Source organism: Zea mays, chromosome 9 (genome assembly GCF_902167145.1).
Source record: "Zea mays cultivar B73 chromosome 9, Zm-B73-REFERENCE-NAM-5.0, whole genome shotgun sequence".
Lineage (NCBI taxonomy): Eukaryota > Viridiplantae > Streptophyta > Magnoliopsida > Poales > Poaceae > Zea > Zea mays.
This window is the reverse complement of record NC_050104.1, coordinates 111,893,229-111,912,669: the sequence shown is the minus strand read 5'-3', so window position 1 is coordinate 111,912,669 and position 19,441 is coordinate 111,893,229. Positions and strand designations below refer to the sequence as shown.

At 48.0% G+C, this 19,441-nt stretch overlaps 1 protein-coding gene across 1 annotated transcript; it reads left to right on the top strand.

The window, feature by feature from the left end:
- The first annotated feature begins 3,905 nt into the window (after nucleotides 1–3,905).
- LOC100275605 (uncharacterized) lies at nucleotides 3,906–19,272 on the top strand. The gene is made up of 10 exons (NM_001149655.2): nucleotides 3,906–4,207; nucleotides 5,185–5,234; nucleotides 5,395–5,504; nucleotides 5,903–6,179; nucleotides 17,292–17,421; nucleotides 17,516–17,775; nucleotides 17,872–17,968; nucleotides 18,076–18,145; nucleotides 18,524–18,769; nucleotides 18,865–19,272. The coding sequence occupies exons 1-10, from the start codon at nucleotides 3,922–3,924 to the stop codon at nucleotides 18,905–18,907; spliced, it is 1,569 nt and encodes a 522-aa protein (NP_001143127.1). The 5' UTR covers nucleotides 3,906–3,921; the 3' UTR covers nucleotides 18,908–19,272.
- The last annotated feature ends 169 nt before the right edge of the window (nucleotides 19,273–19,441 follow it).

Sequence of the window (19,441 nt, the reverse complement as noted above, 5' to 3'; positions counted from 1 at the left end):
GCAAATAAGATATTGATATGTTCTCAAGAAGAAAAGAATCTCTTGTTTCCATGTACTTTAGTTGAAGTTTCAGGTTTATATTTGAAAGACATTAATAAAAGCTTAGTCATCAACATCAATCATGATGCAAAACCGAGGACGGTTTGCTATCAAGAAGGGGAGAATGATGAGAACATAACCCGCACAGATATGACCATGTTAATGGCTCCTGCTACAAAGACATTGAGGAACAAAGAAGTTGATTGGGGACCAAGTAATGATATTTCCAACATTTCCAACAAAGCAAGCACATCATCAAATTTAAAGATATACTTGGGTGAGGAGCATACACTAGAGTCGAGGATGACTCTATTACAAGAAGGGGAGGATGATGAGGACATCACTGCCATCAATACACCAACCAGCGACCTCCTTCACCATTTAATAATGGACTAGTGAAACGAGTCCGTGCACGTAAATTTAATTATCAGGTGAACTCGTTCCTTGTTGTTGAAGCTAATCATTCCTTAAATGAGGTACTAATACCTTGTGATTACTTTATTATTCTAAGGTGTTTGGGAGGTGAACCATCTAGAATTTGAGAAGGCAACAAGGCAATAAAAGCTGCTCCACTTGAGGGGATTTCGAAACTACAATAAGTGCAAGTTTAACAGGGCATATCTTCCAGCTCCCAAGGTTGTTTAATGCAAATAAGCACTTGTTGGAAAGGTCTCTTTGTCTACTTTCTAGTGGATCAAGAATCAACGAGAGATCAGACACTAAGTGTCCAGAAACTGCGGAGTGAACTCCTGCTCTACCCAAGTCAATTTCGTAACTGCAGCATGCACCAAATTAAATGGAGCATAACTTTCCACTCCCAAGGTTGTTTAGTGCAAATAACTACTTGTTGGAAAGCTCTCTTCGTCTACTTTCATGTGCATCAAGAATCAATGACAGAAACCAAACGAGGCGTCCAGAAACTGCCGAGAGAGTTTCGTTCTCCATTAGAACTCCTTTCTATTCCTCTATTTAAGCAACTAGCAGCCACCAAAGAACTTGGGTTTTTTGTTTGATGTAAGTTTAGCCTTTGCTACTTCCTTGTAAACGCGTGTGTCGGCTAGACCACCCGGATACTTGAAACAGAACCCCAACTCTATCAGATCCGTGAGCGTCTGTGTTTTATCTTGTTCTTGCTTGTTCTCGATTGCTTGCAGGTTCAAGGCTGTTCTTGGCACAGCAAGAGCAGCAACAACAGGAGCCGGTGTAACTATCGCTAAGGCGCAGCACCCTTGTGGTTGTTGTAGTCGGATAGCACAACGTCGACCTCCACCCCAAATCGTAGTTATCAAGAGACGGTGTACCTGTCGCTCAAGGCGCCACACCATCTTGGTTGTGGTAGTCGGGCAGCCAACGTCGTTCTCCAACAAGTTTTCCACCTCTATCATCTCTCATCGAAAGATCGGGCACCCTTCTACCCGTTGGGTTTATCACCTCCAGTACACGGTGGCGGCCGTGACACAAACGCGGTTGTCACGGTCTTGCAAGACTCTCGCTCCACTCGGTACAATTACAATGGCTCACGCAAGAGCCGAGGGGTTGTGTGGTTTATCTAAACTCACCCAACTAACTAGGATTCACCTAGAGCAAGCGCTAGAGCGGTCTAACTAACCTAAGCACTTTGCAAAGCACCTACGCTAATCACCGAGTGATTCTATTAAGCACTTGGGTGTATGAGCTCTTGGAAATGTGAACTATGTGCCTTGGTATGTCTCTTGGGCTCCCACACTTGAAAATGGCCGGTTGGGGTGTATTTATAGCCCCAACTCAAAACTAGCCGTTGGAGGAAAGCTACTGAATTCTGGGGTCACCGGACAGTCCGGTGCCCTTGTCCGGTGCGCCTAGCCGTTGAGTCTATCAGCGCAGGTGACCGTTGGCGTGCAGGCTTTTTGCACAGGACAGTCTGGACTTCACACCGGACAGTCCGATGGTCTTCTCTCCACGGTGCCACCTGGAACTAGCCGTTAGGGCTACTGTTCTGGTGCACCGGACAGTCCGGTGCTCCTCGCATGGACAGTCCGCCTGTTACAACACTTTTTCTTTTCTTGGACTTTACTTGATCTCATAATGTCTTCTTTTGAGGTGTTGCTTTCCTCAATACCTTGGTCCAGGTAACTTTAGCATCCTGTGAACTACAAACACAAACACTAGCAAACACATTAGTCCACATGTTTTGTTGATCATCAAACACCAAAATCTATTAAGCCAAATGGCCCGGGGTCCATTTTCCTTACATCTATAAATAGAGGAGCCTAGAGCTTCAGGCAAGAAGGGGAACACTAGACAGTTTTCACCTCCACGCTGATATTGGCACTTGCCCCAATCAACCCTAGGGAATCAGGATCCTTTCCCTCTCCCGACCAGCATGTATTCCCTACTGCAAGCACTTGGGTACAAGTAATATAAGTCTCATCCCCTCTGCTGAAAGTAGGGCCTTCTCTTGCTCGAACTAGGATAAAGACTTGTGTCACCTTGCATCATCCATCTAGTCCAGGGCACACAACAGTAATTCACTAGTCGGTAGGATCCTCGGGTCAGAACACCGACACATCATGGAGGTAAAATCTACTTGTTATCCACTCTAAGCATCCAATGTATCCAACGGTCCTCTCTCTTGAACCTGTTAGGTAAGCACAAACATCAAATGAGGGCGTCTTTATTTGAATTCAATATACAGTTCTGTAATAAAAAGTAAAAATGTTGAATACCTACCAGCTACTTCCAATTACACATTGTTTCAGTGACGATTTGCCTCGACTCGGGAGACGAGAGGTCGCAACGCAATCACCGGGACTCGAGATCTAGGAGGTCATAAACTTGCAGAGCAGTCGCTGTCGTCGATCATAACGTCGTGATACGCGGACTCACGATTTTGCCTAGTGAAAATGATTTGTTCGTATAGCAGTCTTAGGTTTCTTCTTGGACTTTCCAAGTTGTGAGGGTTGTTGGGCTACTAGCTTATATAGCTCGCGAGTTGCCTCGAGCTAGCTCGTTAACGAGCTGAACTAAAACGCTGGGTCGACTCATTACAAAATACAAACAAGCCAAGCTGAGTCGAGTGAGTTATCGAGCTTCGAGTTTTTTGTTCAGACCTAGAGCCAACCACTGGTTGTAAGAATCTTTGCAGGATACCATTTAGTCCATTCGTATAGTGGTTAGTTCTTTAGTATTAATGTAGGATCCCACTTGTCTCTCTTACAAAGCTTTTCGGTTCTTGTTTCGAAGTCGATTGCAGCCTGCTTTAGAGCAAGTTTAACAATAGAGCCAACAGCTGGCTAGACTGCTATTTAGTTCATTTGTATAATAGTTAGCTCTTCAGTATTAATGTAGAACTTCACTTGTCTCTCACAAGCTTTCTTGGTTCTTGTGTTGAAGCTGACTATAAATTTACAACCCGCTTCTCTTCTCTCTCCTCTACCTCATCATTTAGGGCCTGTTTGAAAAATAATATTTTTTAGTCTCAAGACAATACCATAGCTTTTTAGCATACTATAGCATTTTATACCAAAAGATGTTTTAGAATACATCTAAAAACTCTATATTTGAAAACCATTATTTTACCAATACCAAAAGGCATACCACGATATTTTAAATTATGGTAAAACCACAACTTAAAATACAGAGTTTTTATATGCGCTACCAAACGTCTTTTAGTCTAAGTATCATGATATATTTAAATACCACGGTATTACGTTGGAGCTAAAAAAACTACTATGTTGTGCTTAGCCAGATTATACGAGATGACAGCCAAATCTACACCGCCCCAAGCCCCCAACGAACCAAACGGGCGACCCCCAATCTCGGCAGTCGGCACCGTTTAATTTTGGTTTGCTTCTATTTCTTCCCTCCACCTCGTCCCCTCTGCGGCCGCACGCGCCTCCTCTCATGGAGTCATCCGCCGTGAGGGGCGACACCCCTCGCCGGCCGTCGGCGTTTGCCGGGGCCTCGCCGCCTCCTCCCCCGCCCCCGCCGCCGAGGGGTTGGCTCGCGGGTCTCGTCTCCGGCGCCGGCCGGATCCTCGCCGCCGTGCTCGGGCCCGAGCCCTCCTCTTCCGGCTCCGGCTCCATTGCCTCATCTGCAGCGTCGGACGGGGACTCGCCGTCGGCCTCGTACTCGCCGGCATGGTTCCCGCCTCCTGGCCCGCACGGCGAGGGTTGCAATGACGCCACCGGTACGCGACTCCCCCAATTATGCTTGGAAAGTTTGCGCCTTTCAGATTCTGCCGCTCCGCCTCTAGCGAGTCTGGGTGTCGCACTGACGCATTTGCAGCTGTATCTAAATTGTCGTGCCGTGTTGCTTTCTTTGCATGCTGCCTATAGGCTATAGGGGTAGCGACGGCAGTTTGAATGACCTAAATTCAGTGAAATGTTCTCGAATTTTGGCGTTTCGGCTTCGGAATACTTTTTTGAACGAAATAGTACATTGGATGCTTCAATGTTCGGCAGTTTCATGTTTCGTCCATCTGCATCTGCATGGGGGACGATGGTTGTTTCTTTATTGCAGTTAGTTACTTATTAGGCCATGCTGACATGCAACTGACCTATAAACATCAATCCATGCTCATGAAGCCATGAATACAAAATGTTTTGTTGGATCGTGGACATGACTACATTGGCACTAAGCCACTATCAGGGTGAAAATACTTCTTAAGCATCTGCTTATTGCCTTACCAACATAATTCATGTACTAAGCATCTGTCTGAGCTGCAAGTGGAATGTACAACCATTGTTTCCCAACTACTAGGTGGTCCTGGATGGTCATATGAGCATTCATAGTACGGGTCTTAGATATTTCACTGTACTGACCATTGAAGCCTTGTGGGCCCCTCATTGTAATTCAAATTTTAAATTTCTGAACTGAGCGGGAGATAAGACATGCATGAGCTCAGATACATGACTAGCAGGCTTAGATAAAGACCATTTGGGTTCTGAACAACCCAAAACGTAAGCAGTACCCTTAAATGTGTTTCAGACTTTTAGTTTGTGAATTATCTCAAATCATTTGGCCTAGTTCTCCTAATGTCTTAGGAGTTAGGAATCGTCAGTGTTCTGTGCTCATTTACTTATTCTTTCCTGTAAATGGACTGCACATTCTTACTTGTTGTGTTATTTTAAAATTCAGTCCGTTGAGTTTTTTTTTGAATTACAGATAACAATGATTCCCCAGTCTTTCCCCTGAGTAATAATCAGTCAAATCAGGTATTCCCAGACATTCTATTTATTACCTAACATATTATCTCCCTGTTAGTTTGTAAACATGCACCTCACATTCCATTACAAGACTAGGAGTAAGAAATCAGTTACCTGACCACTTCACAGTTCATGCGTTGAAGTCATATAGAACTGTTTGTGATTTTAGGGTAAAAAGGAGACTGCTCTAAAAGACTACACGGGGTCCCTAGCAATTATCTCTGAGATTGAACCAAAGGATGCCATAATGCAATTGCTTATGCAGGAAACCTATTCAAGGTATTGCATTCTATATTTTGTTTCAGACTTCAATTTTCCCTTCTAAACAGTGCTGTTTGATTTGTGTTTTGCCTTTTCATTTAATCATATTTTTGTCATGTATTTGAATGCAACATTCTGTAAATATGTTTCAGAATTCAAACTCAACCAAACGATCACTCTACATGCTTCTCTTTCGCATATATGCACTATCCGTTATTATATGACAGCCATGAATTGTCTCCTACTGTGATAAAGCAACAAAAGCAGTGAACTGCCACCCTTGACTCTTTGTATTCTATTAACATCTTTTATAATCCTGGATAAATCAATACTTGATGGTGGCAGATTGGCAGTGGTTGAAAATCTACAAAATATGTAATCAATATTCAACATGACATAATTTTTTTTTCTATCAGGTCCGAGTGCAGCAAGTTTATAAAGATAATTCAAGAGCGGGTTTTAGATTCAGATTCAGGTGATATAGATGCTGGTGGGTTTGCTCTCACTAGTGCTCGGAAGGCTAGCAGACTAGCCGTAGATGGGTACTCTTCATTTAGTCCACATGAATCCTCACCTGCAACTTCTAGTCTTCAAATGCATGGCTGTGATAATAGTGCTGCTGTGGGCACAATTCCAAAATTAACTCATACCAACCAAAGCCCTTTCATCAACAATGCTAAGAACATAAACCCAGTGAGTGCTTTTGCTTGTGAAAATTTAGTTTATTCAGTGTATATTAGTCATGACTTCATGATATATTTCTGCGCAATGCATACTACTGCAATATGTTTTGTTGATTGGTTCATGCGCTGAAAATGCCCTGGAAGTAGTAAATCTTCAGGAGATTTTTCTCATAGGTCTTATCCAGCAAATGGTGTTTGAGTCGGTATTTTGATATTCTATTAATCATACATGCACCTTAAAGTGATGTTACTCCCTCCGTCTCTAAAATAAAATCATTATAGTTTTGTTTTAAAGTCAAACATTTTTAAATTTTACCAATATGGACAATAGTCAACATTTATGACATTAAATAGGTGTACATTAAATGTTGTACTGTACTCGGGTTGGGGTCATTTTGACCTCCACGATGTATTTATTCCTTCTTAATTGAAATGACACGCAGTTCTTCTGCGTCGTTCGAGAAAAAAAATAGGTGTACATATATTTCATACTAAATAATACTTATTTGGTACAATACATATTAGTACTTTTATACATAAAATTGGTCAACCTCGATATTTTTTACTAAGACAAAATTATAATGACTTTCTTTTAGGGTCAGAGGGAGTAGTTGCCAATTTTTAGTTCAGTTGGTGTTCTCAAATTTGGCAGTAATCTCCTGTAAGTTCACACTGACCTAGCTTATTAGGTTTTCTCCATGGACATACATTATTAGCTGCATGTTAAAGGTTTTTGGGTGAACATACATAAATTCCTAACTGTGTGAACTTTATCTAATCTAAAGCACCGATGTATTTAGAATTGTTGCTGTTGTCAGTATGCAAAATATTTTGTATCTTTATGCATCCAAAGTACAATTAATGTGTTGCTATATATGTCTATTGGAAGTCGACTCTCAAGCGACTTTCTTGTTGTTACTAACCTTGGGATTAACCACATATAATCAGTCCCTATGGATTATAGAATATATAAGCAGTAGACCTGGGCCTAATGAGCCTTAATACCTCCCTTCAAACTCAAGGTGGAAGTGGAGGATCTGAAGCATTGATTTTGATCAAGTGAAATTGATGTTGTGCTCTGGTTTGCGCTTTGGTGAAGAAATATGCCAATTGAGATCATGAGGGCACATATTGAAGATCAATAGTCTTCTGATAACAATGAGACCGAGTGAACGATGCATCAACACTAATGTGTTTAGTAAGTTCATGCTTCACTGGATCATGGAAAATCTGTATAGCGCCCATGTTATCACATAACAGAGGTGTAGGGGTGTCACAGGAGACACCAAGATCAGCCAAGAGCCATCGCAGCCAAATAATTTCAGTAGTAGTAGTAGTAGCAAGAGCTCGAAGTTCTGCTTCAGTACTAGAACGAGGTATTGCTGCTTGCTTCTTGGATTTCCAGGCAATAGGAGAGGATCCAAGGATAATACAATAACCTGTAATAGAGTCGTGTTCAATTGGATCACTACCCAAGTTGCATCAGAGTAAGCATGAAGCTGAAGTGGGCTACCAGAAGCATAGAGTAAACATCGAGATCTTGTCTCGCGTAAATATCTCAGCACACAAAGCAAATGACTATAATGAACTAAGGTAGGTGTGGATACAAATTGGCTTAGTATATGAAGAGCATGAGCAATATCAGGCCTGGTGATTGTGAGATAAACAAGGCTGCCCACAATATGTCGATATCGAGATGGATCTGCTAGTGGTATCCCATCAGTCGGACGAAGTTGTAAATGAATATCCATTGGTGTCACAGCTGTGCGTGTATCAGTAAGTCCAGAGCGATCAAGAAGATCTTGTATGTACTTGGATTGTGACAGATAAAAACCTTTTGGAATCTGTTGTACTTCAATGCCCAAGAAATAGCTCAGAGGTCCCAAATCAGACATCTGAAATTCCTTACTAAAATGCTTCTTGACACGAGAAATATGCTCTGAATCATCACCTGTAATCAACATATCATCCACATATAATACAAGTAAGGTACGTACTTTTGGAGGATGTGAATAAATAATGCAGGATCATGATCACTAGGAGAAAAGCTAGCAGCCGTGATGACAGAAATAAATCTCTCAAACCAAGCACGAGAAACTTGTTTCAGACCATATAAGGCGCGGCAGAGCCGACAAACATGCCCTGGGGGAGCATCAAACCTAGGAGGAGGATGCATATAAACTTCTTCATGTAAATCACCATTAAGAAAAGCATTTTTGACATCCATCTGAGACATAGTCCAAGAATATGAGGCTGCAACTGCAATCAAGGTACGGACAATAGTCATATGTGCAACTGGCGCAAAGGTCTCATCATAATCAAGTCCTTGAGTCTGTTGAAAAACCACGAGCCACAAGACGAGCTTTATATCTCTCAATGGAACCATCAGATTTTGTCTTAACTTTGGAGACCCATTTACATATGATGGGAACAACATGCGAGGGTAAAGGAACTATATCCTAAGTACCTGTGTGTTCAAGAGCAGACAAATCGTTGATCATAGCAAGCTGCCACTCAGGAATCCCAGAAGCCTCCTGATAAGTGGATGGTTCAACAATTGCCACACCAGCTCGCGGAAAACCATAGCGATCTGGAGGTTCAATGGTCCTACGATAACGAAGACGATATCCCTGATTAAAAACAACATGAGACTCAATATTGTTAGTATAAGAATCTGGAACATGATCAGTATCAGGACTAGCCGTGGGAATAGAGCGGGAACGACAAATGTAGATTTGGATGACAGGTGGTTTGGAAGAGTAAGGTGAAGGTAACATGGAGGTGGTGTTATGGGAATGAGGATATCAGGTGTGGATATAGAAGATGATGGTGCAGATGAAAAATTAGGAATGGAGGGAAGACACATGATTGAGGTGGACTCTGTCGGACATATGAGGCGTGAGTGGACTGGTTTTAAAAGAAGGGGCAATTTTCATTAAAACTCGCATCCCTAGAAATACGAATACGATGAGTAGATGGATCATAACAACGATAACCTTTGTGTTCAGGACTGTATCCAAGAAAAACACACTCAACATGTTGAGTAGTCAATTTAGTCCGCTCACGTGGTGGTAACAAGACATAACACGTACATCCAAACACTCGAAGGTGATCATATCGTGGAGGTGTCCCAAAAAGAATTTCACTAGGTGTTTTACCAGAAAGTTTGGATGATGGTTGTCTATTAATGAGATAGATCGCAGTAGAAGCAACTTCACCCCAAAAGTGTGAAGGAACAAAGGAGGATATCAAAAGAGTGCGTGCCTCTCAAGAATATGATGATGTTTGCGTTCAACAACGCCATTTTGGGCATGAGCACCAGGGCAAGAAAGTTGAGCTAGTGTACCTTCTAAGGTCAATAACTCACGAAAATTATCGGATAAAAATTCACCACCAGAATCTGAACAAAAATTTTTAATAGGAGTAGAAAACTGGGTGTGAACCATGCGAGCGAAGGACTTGTAAATAGAAGTCAATTCAGACCGGCGTTTCATGAAGTAAATCCAAGTATAACAAGAATGATCATCAATAAAAATGACATAATATCTGTCAAGGGCATCGAGCCCCTGGGTGGCCGGACCGCGGCTACGCAGCTCGTAGCCGTCGGCCGTCTTCTCCGGTGAGGTTATTCCCCTCAACCGTAGGCTTAACAGAGAGGGAGAGATTTGGGATATAATTCCTGCTTACCCCTTTCAGGTCCGGTTACAGGTTTATAAAGCCTTTCGGCCACACATGCATGGAGCTAATCGCTCCTTAATTCTAGGCACACGCATGGAGCTGACCGCTCCTTATTCCTAGGCATGTAAACTAACCTTTCAACTAACATGGGCTGATTGCTCCTTAATTCTAGGCATGCAGCAAACCTTCCACTAACTTATCAATTTCCCGATCTTATCCATTGGAACCTGCGGCTGTTGCCTCTTGGGCGTGTTCAGCGCGCTCACGCGCACGCCGTTGCCTGACGTAGGGGCGGCCGTACATGACATCTCTCCCCTCCTCGAAGACCAGCTCGTCCTCGAGCTGGAACGCTGGATGTAGGGTGCGGAAGTCGTCGACGTCCTCCCAAGTCGCGGACTCGGCCGGCTCGCCGTGCCACTGAACAAGCACCTGGCGGACACCTCGTGCCAGGCGAGCCCGCACCACCCGGGCTGGTTCCGGCACCACCGCACCATCGATGGTCGGAGGCAGGGCGGGTGGCGACGATGGTGGCGCTCCCACAAACTTTTTTAGCACGCCAATGTGGAACACATCATGAAGACGAGCGCCGGCGGGAAGCTCCAAGCGTACAGCCACGTCGTTGATCAACTCCGAGACGCGGTACGGCCCGACGTAACGGGGCTTGAGCTTCCCTGCTACCGTGCGCGGCAGTGAGGCAGCTGCGCGCTGGCGTAGCCGTAGAAGAGCCCAGTCGCCAACCTGGTAGGTTACCAGCCGGTGCGACTTGTCGTAGTGGTGCTTCTGTGCGGACTGCGCCTGCTGGAGGCGGTAGCGTACGTCCGCGAGGAAGGCCTCCCTTGCCTCCATCTCTTGAGCCACCGCCTCGACCCTCGTCTCGCCCGGTTCGTAAGAACGGATTGAGGGTGGGTCACGACCGTAGACCACCCGGAATGGTGTGTCACGGAGGGAAGTCTGGTACGCGGTGTTGTAGATGTACTTAGCCCATGGCAGCCAGCGCAGCCATTGCCGGGGGCGATCTCCCGTGAAGCAGCGCAGGTACATCACAATGACGCGATTTGCCGCCTCCGTCTGGCCGTCGGACTGTGGGTGGAACGCCGAGGACATGAGTAGCTTTGTTCCCATGAGCCTCATGAGCTCACTCCAGAAAGAGGACGTGAACACCGGGTCTCGGTCGGAGACAATGGACTGCGGTACCCCATGCAGCATGACGATGTCGGTGAAGAATGCCTGTGCCACGGACTCAGCGGTGTACGGGTGCGCCAGCGGGATGAAGTGGCAATACTTGCTGAAGCGATCGACGACGGACAGGATCACCGTCTTGCCGTGCACGCGGGGCAGCGCCTCCACGAAGTCGAGGCCAATGTCCGCCCAAACGACGGAGGGGATCGGAAGGGGGTGCAGCAGGCCGGCGGGATGAAGGTGCTCCGACTTGTACTGCTGGCAAGTTGCGCATGCCCGCACAAAGTCCTGCACCATGCGCCTCATGTTGGGGAAGTGAAAGTCGCGGCGCAGCCGGTGGAGTGTGCGGTGAACGCCCTCGTGACCGTCTGCGTGGACAGCGGTAACGATCTCCGGCAGTAGAGGGGAGGCGGCGGGGATGTAGAGGCGCCCGTCGAATGTGACCATGCCGTTCGTCACGGCCCACGGGGCAGCGCGTGTGCCGGCGCGTACCTCATCGTGGACAGCCACCAAGGCGGGATCCATGGCCTGGGCGTGGCGCAAGCGGCTGATGAAGTCGAAACGGGGCGCCGAGATAGCCAACAGCTCACCCTCCTCGGTGTTTCGGCGAGAGAGCACGTCCGCCACGACGTTAGTCGCACCCGACCTGTACTCAACAGAGAAGTCAAAGCCCAACAGCTTCCCGACCCAATGATGTTGTGAGATCGTGGCCAGGCGTTGGTCGAGCAAGTATTTCAAGCTATAGTGATCGGTCTTGACAACGAACTGCCGACCCCAGAGATACGGCCGCCAGTGCCGCACCGCCCGGACGAGGCCGATGAGCTCACGCTCGTAGGCCGCGAGAGCGCGATGTCGGGGGGCGATGGGTCTGCTAAAGAATGCCACTGGATGGCCTTCCTGTACCAGCACGGCGCCGAACCCATGTGACGATGCGTCACACTCGACGATGAATATCTTCGCGAAGTCCGGCATGGCCAGGACCGGAGCAAAGGTGACCGCAGCCTTGAGGGCCGCGAATGCCGCAGCCGCCCCGTCATCCCAGGCGAAGCCATCCTTCTTGAGGAGCGCGGTCAGCGGGGCCGCCACCGGCCCGTAGTTGTGCACGAATTTGCGGTAGTAGCCCGCCAACCCGAGGAAGCCACGCACCGCTCGTACCGAACGTGGAGCTGGCCAGTCGACGATGGCCTGCACCTTGGCCGGGTCCATGGCCACACCCGTCGCCGAGATTACGTGGCCCAGGTAGGCGACGGACGGGGCAGCGAACGCACACTTTGTACGCTTGACGAAGAGGTGGTGGCGGTGCAGCTCGTCGAGCACGGCGCGGAGGTGTCGAAGATGGTCTGCCCATGTCTTGCTGTATATGAGAATATCGTCAAAAAAGACAAGGACGAACCGGCGGAGAAACGGGCGGAGCACGTCATTCATGAGCGCCTGGAACGTTGCTGGCGCGTTGCAGAGGCCGAACGCCATCACCAGGAACTCGTACAGCCCATCGTGAGTGCGGAACGCCGTCTTGTGAATATCTTCCGGACGCATGCGCACTTGGTGGTACCCAGAATGCAGGTCCAGCTTGGAGAAGTACCGTGCCCCATGGAGCTCGTCCAGCAGCTCGTCGACCACGGGAATGGGGAAGGCGTCCTTCACCGTGAGCGCGTTGAGGGCGCGGTAATCAACGCAAAAGCGCCAGGACCCGTCGGGCTTCTTGACGAGGAGGACCGGCGACGAGAAGGGCGAGTCGCTGCGGCGTACGATCCCTTGCTCCATCATGGCGACGCACTGGCGTTCCAGCTCGTCTTTATGGGCAGCCGGGTACCGGTATGGCCGGACTGCCACAGGCTGCGCGCCCGGCGTCAGGGTGATGCGGTGGTCGTGGGCGCGCTGCGGTGGCAGACCGGTCGGCTCGGCGAAGATGGAGCTGAAGGAGTCCAGGAGTGCGTCGAGGAACTGCTCGCTCGCCACCGTGGCGCTGATTGCTGTGGGACTGGCAGCCGAGACGCCGGTCCAGCATATCGGGCGCCCTTGGAAGTGGAACTTCATGCGCCGGCTGCCCAGGTCCCACACAATAGGACCCAGCGCGCCCAGCCACCGTGTGCCGAGGACGACATCGTACCCAGCGAGCGGCATGACGTAGAGATCGGCCGGGAACGGGGTACCGTCGATGGTGAGGGGGGCGTCACGGAGGACCCCGGCGCAGGTGACGCGCTCGCCGTTGGCGACCATGGCGATGAGACGTGGCCGCTGGTGAAGGGGCAGACCCGTGCGCCGCGCCGCCGCCTCGGATATGAAGTTGTGGGTGCTGCCGGAATCGAGGAGGGCGACCAGCGAGGCGGCACCAAGCGCGACGGCGATCTGCATGGTGTCAGCCACAGGCACCCCGGCCAGGGCCTGCAGGGAGAAACAGGGGGCCTCACCGTCAGCGTCCGGAGGCGCGTCGTTAGTGTCTTCAATCTCCACGCCCTCCACGAAAAAATACGCCTGCAAAACCGGTTGTGGCCACGCGTGTACTTTTCATTGCAGTTAAAACAGAGGCCCATGCGGCGCCGCTCTGCCATCTCGTCGGGGGTGAGGCGCCGTTGGTTGTCCTCGCCACGGCCCTGCTGGGTGGCCCTCGGTGGTGCAGGGAGCGCCAGCGGTTGCTGGGGCGCTGGAAGCGCTGGACGTGGCGCCGGTGCGGCCAGCAGACCGCGCGGGGGCGCCCGAGGTGCAGGCTGCACCAGCCGGTCGGCCTCCATCAGTTCCACTTGGCGCGCCAGGCTCATGGCTGACGCGAGCGACTCCGGGTTGTGGATGCGAACGGCATGACTGAGTGGTGGCAGCAGGCCGCCGGTGAAGAGCTGGACGCGCCGGTGCTCGTCGAGACGACCGGCGCGAGGGAGAAGGGCCTGGAATCGATTTGCATACTCTTCCACGGTCCCTGTGCGCCTGCATTCTGCGAGCTCGAACAGCGGAGCCGATCGGAGGGGAGGCCCAAACCGCAAGTTGAGGAGGTCCTTGAACCGTCCCCAGGTCGGCGTGCCCTCGTCCTCCTGGAGTTGGATGTACCACAGCTGCGCGACGTCCTCCAGGTTGTATGAGGCCATCCACACGCGCTCCTCCGCCATGGTGCGCTGCTGGCGGAAATACGACTCACACTTGTTGAGGAAGAGCATAGGATCGGACTTGCCGTCGTAGCGTGGGAAGTCCAGCTTCTGGAATTTAGGTGGGCGATCCAGATCGCGCGGCACCTCTGCGCGTCCCCCGGCGCCGTAATCCGACGTCGACGCCGACTTCTCCTTCATGGCGGCCATGTCAGCCTCCATGGTGGACATCTTGGTGGTGATGGCCCTAAGCATCTCCATCACGTCCTGCATGGACGGCTCGACCATGGTGGCTGGTTGCAGGGCCGAGTCGGTGGAAGATTGGGGTGAAGGTGGAGGGCTGGTGTGGGTTGCAGCAACTGTGGATGAAGGATTGGAGCGAGTGGGAGAGGATCGCCGGGATCGCGATACCAGGTTGTCAAGGGCGTCGAGCCCCTGGGTGGCCGGACCGCGGCTACGCAGCTCGTAGCCGTCGGCCGTCTTCTCCGGTGAGGTTATTCCCCTCAACCGTAGGCTTAACAGAGAGGGAGAGATTTGGGATATAATTCCTGCTTACCCCTTTCAGGTCCGGTTACAGGTTTATAAAGCCTTTCGGCCACACATGCATGGAGCTAATCGCTCCTTAATTCTAGGCACACGCATGGAGCTGACCGCTCCTTATTCCTAGGCATGTAAACTAACCTTTCAACTAACATGGGCTGATTGCTCCTTAATTCTAGGCATGCAGCAAACCTTCCACTAACTTATCAATTTCCCGATCTTATCCATTGGAACCTGCGGCTGTTGCCTCTTGGGCGTGTTCAGCGCGCTCACGCGCACGCCGTATGTCACGGGTACGCCGTTGCCTGACGTAGGGGCGGTCGTACATGACAATATCTATGACCACCTTTTGAAACAAAATGAGTAGGACCCCAAACATTAGAGTGAATAAGGTCAAAAGGTCTAACAGAATGAGAATCACTAGTAAAATATGGAAGTTGTATTTGTTTTCCAAGATGACAACCTTTACAATGAAAACTAGACTCAACATGTGTAGGGCTCAAACATTCTGACTTTATTAGAGTAGACAGACGAGATCCACATAAATGACCTAGACGATGATGCCACTGGGTAAAAGACGCAGTGGGACCCGAAGCAACAATCACATGAGCTGGAGAGGTATGGTATGAAGGAAGACACAAGGTGTTCAAGATGTAGAGGCGAGGAGAAGATTTACGGCGACGGCCAGTCCCAATCACATCCCCTGTTCGTCGATCCTCTACAAAACAAGATGAGTCATCAAATCCAACAAAGCAATTGTGGTCTGTAATTTGGCTCACTGATAGTAGATCTAGATCCATGGATAACTCAGGTACAAAGAAAATATCTGGGACAATAAAATTAGGATTTGAAAGCGAACCCTTGTGGGTAACATGACATAATGTACCATCAACAGTCTGAACGGAAGCACCCTCAGTGATAGGTATAGTAGACGCCAGTCGCGACTGATCAGATGTGACATGAAATGAAGCTCTAGAGTCAAGAACCCAAGATGGAAAAGCACTAGCAGATGAAGTAGCAACAACAACTGAGCCTCTAGGAGACGGTCCTGTATCACGACCACGAGTAGCTCGGCGTGCACGGAAATCAACCAATTTCTCCGGAAACTTAGCAAAGCAGTTCTCAGATCGATTTGTGGTCTTTTTGCAATGCGCACAAAGTTGAGAAGAGGTACTCTCGGGCTTTTGAGCAGCGGCCAACATATTGTGAGAACCCACACCAGTAATAGAAGGCATAGACTTAAGACGAGTCTCTTCAGCAAGTAATTCAAACAACACCTGAGCCATGTTGAGAGTATCAGAACTATGAAGCAACCTTGCACGAAGAGAATCAAATTCAGCTCGAACTCCCATAACAAATCTGTAGGTAAAGAACTTCTCAATAAACTTGTGAGTTGGACAAGGCATAGTTGTACAAGCAGGCACCATATAGGTCAATGTAGTCATAAGGCGATCAAACATCAAAAGCTGACTAATATTCATCAATGGACATATCATGCTGCTCAAAGACATGGGTCTGCTGCATAAGAGTATGTAAAAGAGGATCAGTGTCCTGAACAAAATGGTCCTTCAGATGAGACCAGATAGCCTTAGCAGTTGTGAATTTGGACAAACTCATAATCGTAGATGGTTTAGTACTATTGACCATTGTAGCCATCACCTTGCCATCATTGATTTGCCAGGTCTTGATTGTAGCAGGATTGCTCCTATCAGCGGCTAAAACTGGTGAATCTTCAGTAAAATGAAACAGTTTACCATGACCTCTCGATGCAGTTTGAACACAAAATGCCCACTCGGGGTAGTTCTGACCATCAAGTACAATATTGACAACAATAGCAGTGACCGGCATATTTAAGTTGAGAGAACACTGAAGAACAACAGATCTGAGTAAATCTTGGAGTACTGGTACCAAAATTCTGGTGAATGGCGGGTGCAACAAACAAGCCGACAGATCTGAAGATGGACTTGCGCGTCTGCTGGACTGATGTCGGAGGGCGTCGATGGCGATTGATGGTGACGGCTCATGTTGCAGTCCCTAGTAGAGCAGGGAACGCAACAGATCTGAGCAACCATGGTGGAGCGGCCGACGGCTCTCCCTGGTGGAGTAGGGGATCTGGGCGGCGGACTCCCTGGTGGAGTAGGGGATCAGCGGTCGGCAGCTCTCCCTGGTGGAGCAGCGGATCTGGGCGGCTGAAGGTGGCCACGTCGGCGAGCTGACTGGCGGGACGAGGCACAGCGGAGAGGGCCGCGGCGCATTTAGCGAGGGCGGTGAGGCCGGGCGGATCTGGCCGGTGGCGTTGGAAGCAGAAGAGGTTGGCGGCGCTGGAAGCATACGAGTTCGCGACGACGACTAGGAACGGCCACGACGGCGGCCGAAAAAGAGGATTAGAAACCCTAATCGTAACCTGCTCTGTTACCATGTTACTGACCTTTTGGGATTAACCACAGATAATCAGTCCCTATGGACTATAGAATATATAGGCAGTAGGCTGGCAGTAGGCCTGGGTCTAATGGGCCTTAACACTTGTCACTATATAAACAAATTTAGCTTGATGAGTGTCCTTTGAATCTTACAATCACAAAATATGTATTTATTTTGTTCTTTTATTTCTTCAACTCTGGAATTTATTGTTGTACACTCAACTGCAGGTTCTCAAACGAAATTACTCTGTTAGAGAGGATCCATATGGGGAGATTCGAAGAGTGAGACCAAAGATCAATGGAAATTCATGGGACATTTCAAAATTCAAGCAAGTTGATATTATTCGAAATCATCCAGGTCGAGATTAATCATTTCAGCAATTATTTGAGTAAGCCTCACAAAAATTATCAATTTGTGCACATCTAGAACTTATACCTAATTTTCTCATCAGCTGCAAATTCACGTGAAGAGCTCACTGCCAGGAATCCAAATGCTTCCAGAGATGGAAAGAAACTATTAAAGGATATTATGGGAGCCAGCAATTTAACATACCCTAACTTTATTTCAAAAGCTGAAACCGCTGATGAAACATCAGATGTCCCCGATAAACCTTCAGCTGTAACCCCACAACAACATGATTCCAGCTTCCCGCAAGCTGGTAAGAAACAAAAAGGTTTTGCTGCTACAACACTTAATCAGTGTTCTAATGAGGTACTGATATCCCAAACTACCCAATATTTTCTGGATGTCTTTCTTTCACGTGAGAACATGCTATTTGCTGTGACATTAAGATAACTTTTAACGTAGGACCTGAAGAAAGGCTTTGCTTTGAAGGTGGAGCCTTTGAATGCATTTATTCCTTTCGAGCAGCAGATGATGGACCTATCTCACAGGAAGCAAGAGAGTATGCTATATCATCATTGATTATGTTTTTCTTGCTTGTCATATGAGATGGATAGCTTAACATCCTCTGAATTTTTATTATTTTTTTTGTTTCCAATTACGGAGCAGATGCTGCCTGTGACGATTCATGCTCTCTCTCAAAACTAATGTTGAAGGAGGATATTGAGGCTGCACCCAGGTAGTATGTCATACCATTCTTCGAAGACTTATTCTGTGCAAGAGTTTAAATACTTGTGGTGGCTGTGCTTTGCCAAGAAAACTTGATCTTTGATTTTTTGTGTTAGAGCAGTTTGACTTGAATTTAGGATCAAAATTTCGACAGTCGTTGGCTTATGATTGTAGTTGCTATCTGTTAGCTCTAACCCTGTAGTTACGATTAAAAATAACATGTGCTTCTTTTTATGATGAGCTGTTAATATCAACCACCTGAATTGCATCTAAAGGTCGTCAGGCGCAGTAAAACATTGTGTACCATATTATGCCCAAACTTTTTTGTTGTCAGGTTAAAATTCCTTCGAAAGTTAAAAATAAAGGATTCTGTAAACGTGTCTTTCAGCCTGCCGACGGGCATTCAAGTACAGAATGGCTCCAAGAACCGCAGGAGGAGGCAGCCCAACGTACAGAAGACCACGGCGACTCCAACAAGGTCGCCTGCAAGGGGTCAGCGTCGAAAGAACAACGATGCCATGGTCAAATCGGAGATGGGCTTGATTGAGCAGAGTAAACTTGTGCTGACGGAACAAGAGCCAGAGCTGGGAGACGTTCCGGTGAAGAGACCCGTTGGGAGGCCCAGGAAGGCGAGGTAGGTAACCTCCGACATTTTCCAATTTTTTTTTTTATATATATATAGGAACAGAACAGGGCATGGTGACCTTTCATGGTCTACTTGTAAACTAGGAACGGACCTAGCTCAGATGACCCGGGCACCCCTGCTTCGTAGGCTTGAGCTCCGTTTGGCTTGGATTCCGGCGCCTTTTCCAGTTTCCTGTGACTTCTGTACAGTGCAAGCCATCTTAACGCCGCCAAGGTTAACTTATCGAAACATTTGGAGAACCTGGAAGCAAACGGCGAAGTTTTTCCGTGTGCGTTAATGTTTCAGAGAAGGGAGTCCGAGGGAAAAAAAGGTTGCCACTACGCAGCTCATGTACTGTTTTTTTTTGTAGGATGTATTGACATCATTGTACCAAATCAGCTCCATATAATCCTGTTTGATAGATATAATACCATTGTATCAAATCTCGAGTTTTGATAGGCAAAGATTACTAGTAATCTTGAAGAGCCCGCGGTCGTCAGAGACGGCGGTAATTTTGCGCCTTGCAGATGGTGCTGTATGATGTGGAAATAGTCTCGTTCTTCAACAGGTGTATGATGTGGAAATAGTCTCTCATCACTCATCAGTCCATTCCGGCTAGGCTGGCAGCTGGCTGCTGCTGTCGTTCCTCGGCGGCCGGAGATGAAAATATCCTGGGATGAT

Excerpts from the sequence above, each read along its gene's own strand:
- LOC100275605 (NM_001149655.2), top strand. The coding sequence starts at position 3,922 with ATGGAGTCATCCGCCGTGAGGGGCGACACCCCTCGCCGGCCGTCGGCG. Across the intron at positions 17,969-18,075 it reads ATCTCACAGGAAGCAAGAGA|ATGCTGCCTGTGACGATTCA; the intron begins GTATGCTATATC and ends ATTACGGAGCAG. Across the intron at positions 18,146-18,523 it reads GATATTGAGGCTGCACCCAG|CCTGCCGACGGGCATTCAAG; the intron begins GTAGTATGTCAT and ends CGTGTCTTTCAG.